At 40.2% G+C, this 12,939-nt stretch overlaps 1 protein-coding gene across 1 annotated transcript; it reads right to left on the bottom strand.

The window, feature by feature from the left end:
• Positions 1–34: 34 nt before the first annotated feature.
• Positions 35–12,776, bottom strand: LOC136992243 (uncharacterized). The gene is made up of 4 exons (XM_067297500.1): positions 12,717–12,776; positions 11,040–11,432; positions 270–508; positions 35–94 (listed from the first exon to the last, which is right to left on the bottom strand). The coding sequence occupies exons 1-4, from the start codon at positions 12,769–12,771 to the stop codon at positions 35–37; spliced, it is 747 nt and encodes a 248-aa protein (XP_067153601.1). The 5' UTR covers positions 12,772–12,776.
• Positions 12,777–12,939: the final 163 nt, after the last annotated feature.

The raw sequence follows: 12,939 nt of genomic DNA, 5'->3' as shown, positions 1-12,939 counted from the left end.
TCCTGAGCATTTCCCCTTTTAGGTCAGAGATTTTTCACAACACATTGTGCATGCCAGGATCATGCTGTAGAGAAGAGGCAGAATTTTTCTGCAGCTGTATTTTTAGCAAAGGGCATTATCAGAATGAACAAAGTATCCAGTTAAAATAAAGAACAAAGTTCAATCCTCTAGTTTTTTTCAGTCCACCAAACGTCCACCTGTAATAGCTATCAGGTTCCACAGAGTGGAGCAGGCTTGATATAAATCAATCAATAATTCCTCTGCCTTACCTCCTCTGTAGTGCTAGAGTATTGAAGAGTAGTTGTCAGAATCCAGGGTTTCTTTGTTACTGCAGATTTCAAGTCAAAATAGAGATTTTCAATGGCATTTTTACTGAAGTGTTCAGTTACATCTCTGATGAATGTCTGCGTGCTACTCTTAAGCAGACTTTCAGGCCTAGACGTAATAGCATTAAAAGGGGAGGATGTAGTTATTGTACTCCATACAGAAGTTTCTGCATCTTGAAGATCTAAGACAAATAAAGGAAAATAATTAAAATCACCTTTACATTTTTATCATCAATTCTTTAGATGCTAATAAATGTGGCTGATATGACTCCTAAGTAGTTTAAGTGCACCCTTGAGGTCTCTGTTTTTTATTTTCAGTGCAAACAGGTATTGTGCATCAAGATCAAACTTTGTGCAAAACAAAAGCATGAAAAAAAATTTCCCTGACCATTCATACCATTTGTTTTAAATGTAATTCATCATTGATTCCGAAATGAAGAGAAAGGATAGCACAATGTTTTAGCTCATAACTTTTTCACTTACTTTACTCTATCAAACAGCATACAATTTCAGCATTGTATGGCCAAAAAAAACCCCTACTTGTAAGTGCCACGGCCAGATTCTCATCTCCCTTTTGTTGGTGTAAGCACAGTATTATTTTATTCAAGTTAATGAAGTTCCTTATGTCCACATGGGACATTCCTCTCACATTTTAAAGCAGTCCCATGCAGAGAACATACTAGTGCTTGGCTGATGTCATTCCAAGGTTCAGCTAACAATCGTATCAGTTAACTGAAGCGTCTGCAAATTTAACTGTGGATTTGCTTTTTTAGTCACGTATCCTTCAGAGTACGCCAAAGTTGCAATTAGAGTGCAGGAAAGATTTTACTACGCATTTTTCCTCCACATTTTCATGGCTCTTCCTCCCCATTGGTATGTATTTAATATCCTTTCTTTGTGGCTGTGAGGGCAGGGTTCAAGTTGTGGTGGCCTCTACATCTGGTAGCATCACATTTCAGCTAAGCAATTGGAATTGCTCACTGGCCCCTTCTCCTTACAAAAAGCTGCCCTGCCATTGCTGGAGCACAGCTAATGTGTATTGGCTCACAGCCCAAGATAGTTTGTCTGTCCTTGAACTGGGGTCTCCAGCGTGACAGAACCTTGTTTTGCTGCTGAGCCACTGGGCTGGTTGCCATTTATAACAATTTGAGCTCACAAGCCCTCTAAAAAAAAATTTAATGACTGCGTTAAATTGCAGCAGAAGCTTCCAAATGTAATTACTTGGCATGTAATTATGATGTCTTAGCCGGCCAACCTGTGATTACTTCCAAAGGATCAGTGGGTGAGCTCCCATGAAGTCAATATTATCTTTTTTTGTATATGTGTAAATATATACATTAATGTGTTTATTTAATGAAACTTGCAGTACTCTTGTTTCCATCTAGAAATAAAAATGAGATAGTAAGCCCTTGTAAGTGACACTTTCATGAAAGCATTTCCTGCTCTCAACAGCACAGTGTGTTCACCTGGTATGCAGCTTTGCGTCCTCTTGAAAAAGATTTGTTTGGCAGGGGGGATGTTACTCACATTAAACATTTCCCTTCCTTTTATCTAACTTTGCTTCTCTGGGAATAAAAATGTTCAAGTGTTCATTTCATTACAAAAAATGTTGATCACATTTTTTTTCTAAATCAAGGCACTGAAAACAATACTATGGATCTAATTCTGCCCTCTCTTACACCGATGTAAAGGATATTGCCTAACCCCCAGGTCTGCTCCAGTGCTGCACAACCATCATTATGTTGCAGCAGTATTTGCAGACTCCCCTGCAGAGTGCCTGTTGCACAAAGTCTGCGGTGGTGCTACCTCACACACCTTTGTGGCCCCCATCAAAAGGAAGAGAAAGACTCTGGCAGCAGCAGCCTCGTGCTCCAGCTGTCATCAGCTGCTCAAATAAACCCTTTAGCTGACACAAGTCCAGACTCACTCACTCTAAATTGCGGGTAAGTTGCTGTTTCTAGGGATCTCCTATTAGCTGGGGGTCTCTGAAAGTAGCCAACTAGAAATGCTAGCCACAAGGACTTGGACAGAATTTAGGCCTGCTGGCTCTGTGCCTCTCAGATATCTCCAAGTCTAGCAGGGAGTAGGCTACTGCTAGAAACACGGCTAAAAAAAGTACACCTGGGTGGTCAGCAGCCGTTTAAGAAAAAAGGCCACTCCATTAGGTGCCTAAATATAGATTTACACACCCAACTTAAAAACACATTAAAAAAAAAAAAACTTGGCTTTATTTACAGACAAATAGCAGCAATTCCAACAGGAAGATGTTTGCATTCCAGTACCAATTGTGTTTTAGGAAAGCTGCTACTCCATAAAAGGGAAGCTGGTGCTGCCAGTGACGCTGACGGGACTCTGCAGCCAGGGGTAACCAGTATTCCCGGTGCAGGAGCCGAGAGGAGACTCCGTCCCCACTGGAAAGGTTCTCAGCAATGTTCCCCCAGCAATGGCAGATATTACGACTGAGCCCTCAGTCACAGCACAAACGAACAGCTCTTGTCAAGCTCAGTGCTACCTGGGTTTCCAGCCAAAGGATCTTTCCGGTCAAAGACTGTCGACAGTCTTTTACCTGTGACCCATGGATGGAAATGGCTTGTGCATGGCAGTATGCCATACTGGACAAAAAAGGTCCGTATCTGCCCTCACTTCAAGAAAAGCAGGATCCAGGTTTATTGTATCTTTCTAAGGAAAGCCACCATAGTCCTAGCCTGAGAGCTCACATCCTTTCTTAAATAGCAGGCTTTTATAGAAGAAAACTGCATATTATAGGACCCAAGCAAACAGGCTTCTACACATCTTGCGTTCCACATTAGTATCTCTTTTGAAAGAGGGAAAACTCAGCTCCTGTCTGGACATCAGTAAAGTATACAGAAATCTCCACAGTGGGATTTTTCAGAAGTGCTTAACATTGTTCTAGCAGTCTCTTTGGAAATCAGTCATAAAACTCTTCATGGGAACAGAATTACAGAACTGACACTGACATTGATCACTAGTGGCTGAATGATATATAGTGTGTGAACTATTGTAATCATTGTAATCATCAGTAACACACCCAGGAGAAATTATGACTTATGACTAAGCGCACGTTTCATCCATGGTGTGCGCTGCAGACTGCATCCATCTGCACAACAGCAGGCCATTTACGAGAAAAGGAAATCCGTAAGGTTTGCATATACAAGGAGCAAGAACACTGCTTGTGATCACTGCTTCGTTGTCAAATCCTACAGTGGAGCTTTCAAACTCAGATGAGCTGCCATGGTGCAGCTTTCTGAATTTCCTGGCTTCTTACCATTCTGCCTACCCAGTGAAAGCACACCCAGTTTCGGAAAACTGAGGCTGAACTGCTGGTGAAACGTATATGAATCAGTTATCTACTGTATAAGAAAAAATACTGTGTAAGACTGGATCTAACTCACAGCAAGTTTGTAAATTAAAAGGGATTGTTTTAAGGAGATCTCTGTATATGCAGGAAAAATGAATTATCTGTTTAGATATCTAACTTCTTGTAAATAGACTGCAAAAAAAAAATCATATTTAGATTTCTGTTGTATGTATGAGTGTGACAGAAGAACAAAATCTGCTAAGTGGCCTTTCTTTCCATGCAAATGTAGAGTTTTTAAGAGCTGCAAAATGTATATTACTTTAGAAAAATATCTTTCTTATCTGAGATGTTGCAGAGTTTAGTGATGTTTGTATTTCATGTCACAGAGGTAAAACAGCTCCAAACTTCAGTTTAGTCCCAAATTGCTTTTATAACCTGCTTATTTTCGACATGCTGAAGTAGCCACCTAAAGGCTCTTTCAGCATTAGTGCTAGCAGAGCGTCCCAGATAACCATGCTGCTACTACCTACAGCTTAGCTCCACCAGGTCTAGTTCTGATAGTAGTACAGATAATCCCAGCTCACCCTGAAGTGGACACCTAATTTTTGTCACTGAAAGCTATTTAGACTTCATTAACTACATGGATTAGGTCTCTACTGAAGAGAGCTTAGAAATGTAGCTGCTATGTAGACACCTAGGGCTTGGTTCAGTTGCCTAAATATAGGTATCTAGCGCTATCTGAAATGCTCTAGGGAATTCAAGACATCTGCTAAAGGCTCACATAGGAACTATGGGAGATCTATATCCCAGCTATATCCTACCCCTTCTGGGTAGGTAATCAGAGGTCAGGTGGGATATCCTGGAGCATCTCAAATGGCAGAAAGCACCTATGCTGAGATAACTAAATCAGGGCCTTCCTTTAGACACCTGCTTAGACGCCTGGAAGCTGAAGCCTACTCCAGCCTCCACATAGAGATCTATACAAAATAAAGAGAGAAGTCTTATTCATGAAAATTATCAGTATAGTTGCCTGGAACTGGCATCTTTGTTTGCACTTGCAGCAGAAGATGAAATAATACAACAGAACTAGCCATCCTCTTGGTCACTTTGGGGAGCTGTTCATATCACTACATTTTTCCCTTTGAAAGTAGCCTGCCTATTTTTGTTCTGTTCTTTCTGTGCTATGGCTCACTGAGACTTTTAAAATGTACCAAAATAAAAGACCTGGGCTACAGTGCAGATTTTTCCATTTCTTTTTACAAACTGTAAAAACACATTTATCTTTGGGGTCCTCTTAGTATGGTATTGGATTGTGTACAAAGACTTGTAATTACATCCAAGGATCTGAGATTGATTCCTGTCTTATTCCAGGCACAGCTGAGCAAAAGCGGTCAGCCATTTATTGCTTAGATCAATGAAAGAAGATTCAAGTCATTTTTAATATTTGACAGATTCACATAGATGTTAGTAAGCTCTTTTACTTACAAAACCCTCTAAAATAATAATTTAGGAAGATCAAAACAGGTTTGTCTGAATGGTTTTTAGGAAAAAACAATTTTGGGTCAACTCAAAATTGCCAGTGGAAAGAAGATAATGATTCTCACAATTCTAATTTATGCTGGAGAAATGTGCAAAGACTCCACTTAAAAAAAAAGAGCTGTGAACCTGTGGGTAGATTGTTGCAGTCATTAATATTGAAGGTGTGGACAGAGACATCCATTAAGGCCTGAAGATGTTAACATGATTGCAAAAATAGGTAATAGTTTCTTCAAATAAGATCACATGGAATGTGCTGGCTCTTTATTCTGTGACAGAGGAGAAGCAGAATATTTTGGGATGAGAATACTTTTTCGTGGTCTTTGAGCTAGCATGATGAAAGCCAAGTGACTAGAGTCACTCCAGATCAGAGGCTTTATGGTCTCACACAAAACCCCAAACTTTTTTAGACTAATCAAAGAAAACCACTAGACACATTTATTTTCTCTTCAGAGCACATTATATCCTACTGTTATGTTTGATGCCTACAATGCTGCCCCTTGAAACTCCTGGAATTTGGCAATTTTGACTAAGTTATCATATTACAATTTTTAAATGATATTTAATTAAATTTTTTTATCATTTTGGCTATCTCTAGTATATGCAATTTAAAAGAATCCTTCAGATAATATCAGCATGCCTAGATGGAAAACTTTTTTAGTTCTGTAAATGCATTAGAAACACTTTGTGTCTTGTTAAGAGCTAATGGCTATTTTCAGGTCACTGAATTTGACATCTAATGCATGCTTAAACATCTCCTATAATTAAAAAAAAAGCTTCTGTTAGGCACTTCAGTGTATATTTAATAAAATTTGAAAGTGGCCCTTGTTCATGTTCGTGGACTGTTAGGTAGACAGTGGTTGCTAGTAGTGGCTGGTCTCATGACTGTTTTGATCTCAGACATTGTAGTAGACACATGATCTGTACTGGTTCATGGTGAGTGCCCCAAGCACATCCCTAAGTACCCTGTGGATAGCAATGAATAATTTAGCTGCAGGACTTCTGGTAAGAAGGGAAAGAAAAAGGGTGCACAGCAGGTGGCAAAGTTGCATCTATTTCTACTGAAACATAGATGTAAAAGTGGGGGTTAAGATTTTGTGTTTATATTCATTACAAGTAAAATCTCTGGAATTAAAGGGACTCAGAGAAGGAGGCAAAGGGACCTGCACTTAATGAACAGCAGACATTAGACCCTTTGGACTACTGAGAGCCTCTTGTGGTTAATTAACTACTGCAACATTGTCCATCTTGTGCCCCTCCCGGTCTGGAGCACCTTCCATCCGAACTGCTCCCTTCCCCCAGGAAGATGGAGAAAACCTCTGTAAAAAGGAATGTGGAAAGATGCAGGCTGACTGACAAAGCTTGGAGTTGCAACTTTTACTTTGGGTGAAAAGGAAGGAGGGAAGGGGAAAAGAAACAGAGAGCCAACAAGGTATTTTGACATCTGGGACAAGATATCTGTTGGTTCCCATCTCTCACTCCCCTCCTCACCCTACTTCTTAGGCTTCTCCTGCACAAAAGATAGAATTGCTCACTCTTGGAGAGGACACTCTCCCCTCCTACCCTGAGCTGGGTGAGATACAAAGTTGGCTGGGCAAGAGCAATGGTTTTGTTGTAGGCAAGTTGCTGTCATTTCTGTGCTCCTGCCACCTTTCTTTGGTGCTCTTCCCCTTTCCCAAGAAGAGTGCTGGGAAGATGCACTCTTCCCCTACCATGGCCCTGTGTAGGCATGGTGCAGAGCAGGCCTCAGCCCTCTGAGTCTTCACTGCTCTGGTCTCTTCTACGCCTCGTCTCACCCACTGAAGTTGACAGAAGTGTCAGCAATCAGACATGACCCCAGTAAGCTCAGGCTCAAATATAAAGTAGGCAGTCTGAAAATGGGATAAGGGGAAGAGAGTAGCCCATGTGAAAGGTAGGTGATGAGAAAGAGCAGGTAGAGGGCCAGAGACTGGGGTAGAAAAGGAGGAAACACTGCAGAGGTAACAGTCTGAACGTCAGATAGCACATGGGTCTTTTGCTTGTATGTAGTATCTAGTGTTTTGTCTATTTTAGACTGCAGACAAAACAAAAGATAAAAAGATGCTATATTTGTTGTGGATCCCACCATGCTTCTTAAGTACCTGACATAAGAGTAGGCTATAAAGCCCTTCTCTTTTACAAAGTCAGGAGACTCCTCTGAATGGGGTTTAGTCATGAAATCCTCAGCTCTGAGGAAAAAAAGAGAGTTTGCAGCTACAAGCACTTCAAGAGATATCCCTATTATTTATCATAGGGTAGAAGGGAAATGCAATGCAGAGCATCATATTACAAAACAGTTCATGGCCCTTTCTGTGTCCAGACTGCTCTACAGGCTGCATGGTAATCTCTAGATCCAAGCGAATAACGACAGCATATGGCTTGTGCTTGTGTCTACCTATTTGAGATCATTCTCCATTTTCCTCAGTGAATAACTGTTGGTTTGCAGCATTTTTGAGGTCTGTTGGGAGTATTCAGGGTACCGCATGGCGTCGCCTCTGTTCTCTGTGTGTTTTACCCAAACTAAGGCACCCAGAACAAAAGATGCTTTTAAGAACTGCTTATACAACTCAGAAGTGACACTAGCATTAGTGCTAGCAGTGCTCTGGGTGATTTCCAGACACACAAGAGGAGATGGGGCTTGTCCCACAATTGTAATTTGCAGGCATGTTATTTGCCATGTTTTCAGTCATAGTAATGATCTTTGCTCCTTCCAAACTAACATTGTCTGTGCTTTATAATAGTTATATAAGCTACTGTGTGTGACATTCCTACACAAATATATAATACCTCCATATACAAAATAGGAGCCTGAGAATCCTTAAGTCTGCTGATACTTCACATGCAAAACCACGCTTTATCTAGGTCTTCTGCTGTTTCTATGAGAACACTTCAAACTGCTTGCTGATTATCTAATTTAAGACTGCCTCAAATAATGTAAGTTTAAGTTAAGCTTCTTAAAGGTTCCCCTGCTATTCCCCATCTGTGTACATGCAATATTTACTTCACCTCTGGTCCAGACATAGCAGTCTTTCAATGAATGGAAGTTTTCCTTTCTTGTGAACTCCCTAATTCGCTCCCTAGGCCTGTTTCCTTTCCTCCATTCCTTCAAGTGCCATCCACTCCCTCATCATCCTGCCTTCCATCCTTTCAACTCCCCCATGTTTTCCTCCTCCCTGTTTCCATTCCTCTACCTTCTCCTGGTTCCTAGACTTACAGAAGCCCTGACCCCAATAGCCAGATAGTCCACTGCAGCAGCTGACCAGGTCGCTTTGGTTGGACTCTAGAACAGTGAAGAGTGTTGCTCAGTAGAGTTAACATTGTTGGATGGTGTCTTGAAACATTGCTCTTGGTTCAGTGTTTCAGAATTTGCTCCCTTGAAAAGAGGGCCTAAGACTATTCCTCCCTTTGTCCAGAATATCCTACCGAATTTGATGAAAACTGAAGTCTCAGCACCTCAGAGGAGCTCAATACCTTGCCAAACTTGGCCCTGCTTCATGTTAGTTCTCCAGCTGCCAGAATAAAGCCTGTTTTTTATGTGAGAAGGACTGCCTGTTGTTAGATTTAAAGTGATCTCTGATTGAACAGAGATGGGATATGTATTTAAACCGATCCTGACTTTCACAAAGAGTAAGTTAGGTGAGAATTGTAACAAAAAAATTTGTATCAAAACACATCTCAGTAGGCCAGTTTGAAACCCAAATACAAGCTCAAACCTTCCCCAAGTTCAGAACAATCATATTTGGCATTTGAATTAGGTTCACTGTAAAACGTAGTTGCAGTTGTTGCGTTTGGAGCTTGTACTGTATCTGAGCTGATAAGATGATTGGGATGCAATTCAGTGAGTTACTTCTTTGCCAAAATCTCACTACTTTTTGTGAGCACTGTGAAAACAAAGGGTAAATTACACTAAAATAGACTGTTATTCAGGAGTAGAAAAACTTGCAGCTATTTCAGCTCTGAAGGCTTTGCTCAGTTTTTACTATCTTATATAAATATAGACTGAATATGTTATTTTAGGCTGATCCACTTCAGCTTTCATTGAAATTAGACAGATGTGCTTGGAAGACTAATTTTAGGCATTCAACACTAAAAATATTGACATGTGTGTAGACATCAGGACTAGGACTGGGGGCATTAGTTTTCTTCTGTAGTACTTACTATTAAACGTATTTAAAAAAATGCATATCTCTGTGCTGCTTCTAGTCTTCATGAGCTTCTTTGCTATATGCCTGGAATTCTTAGGCATTTAAGTATATCATAATGTACTGCTGATTTCTCAGGAGAGCTTCCCAGAGATGTCAGAAAAGAGATGATTGACACAGTCAAACGCTTAAAAGGGCATCTACAGGCCTATATACAGAGATAATTTCAGGAAAATTAAGGTAAATTGATTAAAAGGGTGAGCACAGTAAACAGATGAGAAGGTGCTTTACAACCCCATGGCAATTGTCTTACTCAGTTCTCATTGGTCTTAAACTGTTCCTCCTCTGAGGATGATTAAGAAACTTACTTTGACTCCATTAGGCCATACTTTATGCATCTAGCTAAAGAAAATAACGCTGCCTGAGTACTTCACCTTAACTTGTCATGGTGTCTTTGAATAAACAAGCCATACCTCCCCTATATGCAGGATTTCAAATGATTTTGGTCTTTTTTAATCCCTAAAATATATGGGAGGGCATCTTGGCCAATTTTCCATTCCTTGATTCTTCAGGCAGCCCTTTCAGACCTCCAGACAGGTGAGTAGTCCTGCCGCTGTGAGTAGATTCCTGCAAGTGCAGATTTGTTCACCAAACTGGTATCCAGCCTTACAAGGAATGGGAGGATCAGCTGCCAGTTATGCCTAAAACACTCCCAGGTTAGAAGTAACACGGAAGTTGTTTTAAACTTCCTGAAAACTTGGTCATATGTGAAAGGATAGGATCAAAAAGCCTTTTTGAAAAATCCTGTAAAGACAAGAATAAATTGTGTGTTCCCCCCAAAAAACTTAACTGTGCAGGTTGTTCTTCTTTACCTTGAAGAACCATTTAAAAGTGTGTGAGTAGAATACCAACAGGATTGTCATGAAGGATTAACAAAAAGGAGAACAGGCAAAGAGTTATTAAGCAGCATTCAAAACATTCTACCTACCCTTTTTTTTACAGATGCATATAAACATATCACTGCACAGGTGTATTAAGGCATCTGGAAGTGTATGCACAGACCCATACATCTTAAAGTGTTATTGCAAGCATTTCTGAGATTTTTGTTTCAGTTCATTATTCTGAGAATTTTGAATGTTCTCATATATATTCTACCCAAGGGCAGAGTGACACTGTGTAAACACTCAAATGCATAAGCCATATGGCCATTTAAATCATGCATTTAGGTTAACTAGAGAAATGATTGTGCATATATTTGATTTTCAGATGCCTTTTTGCTCTTGGCAGATGGAAAGTGAATTTGTGTGATAAAATGAATGGGGAGGAGAAGGACTTGTATCAGTCCATATTTGTAAAAACTACTGGGAATTAGTACCCACAATTCCGTTTAAAAGGGAAGAAAGGAAGTGATGCAAAAATGGTGAGATGAACTTATACATAAGCACTTTGATTCAAAGACTGGGAGTAGAGAAAAGAAGGGACATCTTGAAAATATAAATTGGACTAAAAAAACCACCATCTCTCAGAAAATCAGCTCTCATCTCAGCTGTTCTGTTCATGGTTCTTTAACGGCTTTTGGCTATGAAAAATGTCTTTCTGTATGAATAAAATATCATCATTCTTAACACTTGACTGAGGGTAAAAGAGACATGGTTGTTACCAAAACTTCTAGGATACTTCTTTAAAGGAGTAGCTCACCTTGCTTGGAGCACAGATTTACATAGACGAGTTTTCCTGTCTCGCTGGCTCCTAGCTGCATCCATGAATGAAGGTATTTCTTACTCTGCTTGGCCATTACCTTCTGACCTTGCTTTGTGAGAAAGAGAGAGCTGTTGGCCACCTTCAGGAGCCCGTCCTCCTCGTGGCAAGTCCACCTGACTGCCTGGGGGCAATCAACGATGATGCTGCGAGACGACAGGGCAGAGCGTGTAGAGATGCTCAGGCACTGGCCAGATTTAACATGGAGGAGCCTGTCATTTGCTGTCCACCTCCACTGCTGGTTGAGATGGGTCATATTGCACTTTTCCATAATGACTCCTTTCTTTTCTGAAAGACACTGCTGTTTCTGGACATGGATAATCAGAAACCCTTCTGGAAGAGGAAAATTCCCCCCAAAATGAAATAGATTAGATGTGGTTGTTTAATAAAATAAATTCTTTATGATTTAAAATATATCAGCAAATAAATCACTCTTCCACTTTCTAAGTGGTGAACTTTTCACAAAATTTCCATGTGTTGAACCTATTAAAAAACCCCTATAACTACATGATGCAAGTGCTGGTTCATGGTAATGTAAAGAGTGAGAATGCAAAAAGCAAGCTATGATTGGTAAAGGTCACCTTGACCTTCACTGTATATAAAAAGGAAGAAAAAAAAATGAACTGGATATAAAAGAAAGCCAAGAACTATTGACTTTAAGTCCATTTCTAAAAACCCCATTTCCCCTGCTTGAAAGCATATAGAGATCGACAAAAGCTCTCTGTCTTTTTTTAGTTGTATGACACAGTCTTTTTACAATATAATTCACTGCCTGGAAATTGTTGTATTAAAACTCATAGTGTTTGTGAAGAATACATACAAGAGGACATTCCCAAATCTGTGTGCTTCTCGGTGTCTGTGCTTTTACAGGAATGGAGGCTCTTTACTGAAAGGAAGTAACTTATCTTACTGGATTTACTCCAGTCTCCCTAGCTGCTAGTTTTGGGACCATCCTAATTCACACCAGATTAATTCTTCGTGCCACTACACTTACACATTTACACAAAACACTAAAATGAACAGAATGAGAACTTATTCACCAAAAAAACCCAACGTTACCAGCACAAAATACGTACTTGTTAAAGAACTCAGAATCAGATATTTCACATGCAGTCTCACAGCCACTTTTATTTAAGCTTTTCTCGTTTTATAATTCACTCACTTACTCTAGCATTTCCAGCCTCCCTAGCTATAAAGTGCTAAAACCCCCATGTATTTCTATTGGTTTAATTCCACCCCACCAGTTTTTACAAAACTGGGCATTTTCTAACTAAGCATTACAGAAAGCCCCTAACTCTGGGAATTTCACAGAATAGGAAGAAAAAAATAGGAATCTCTCCTTCGAAGAGCTTGTCCCAAACCTTAGCTCCTGGATTGTCTAGTAGGATACCGTCTTAAAAAAAAGAGAGGTATATCCAGCATATAACGAGACAGTTTATTTTCCTGTGGAAAGAAATCTAAACAGAACTGGCTATGTCGGCCCTGTCCCCCGTTCCTCTTTTATAAACTCAATCAAAGAAGAAACTCAGTTTTTGTAAGTCCCCCGCCACCCTGGAGGGCTCTGCTCGGTGGCAGAAAGAGCAATAGAGCGGAGGAGAAGTGGGGAGAGACACTTACCTGCGATTGTCAAAGCAAGACAGGTAAAAATCAGGACGTGAAATAAGGAATCCATTTTCCATCTAGCAACTCCCCATGCTTCTCTTAAAAAAAACACCTCAGATAAGTGAAGCGAAGGCTAGGAAGGAAATGTGCCTTCACAGGGGAAAAAAGTCAGTGACGAGCACTTCCTTCTATTCAATTGTTTTGGGGAGTTTTGCACCACTTTGTCCTTTCATATGAT

The sequence above is a fragment of the Apteryx mantelli genome, chromosome 1 (genome assembly GCF_036417845.1).
Source record: "Apteryx mantelli isolate bAptMan1 chromosome 1, bAptMan1.hap1, whole genome shotgun sequence".
Lineage (NCBI taxonomy): Eukaryota > Metazoa > Chordata > Aves > Apterygiformes > Apterygidae > Apteryx > Apteryx mantelli.
This window is presented reverse-complemented; position numbering and strand designations above follow the sequence as displayed.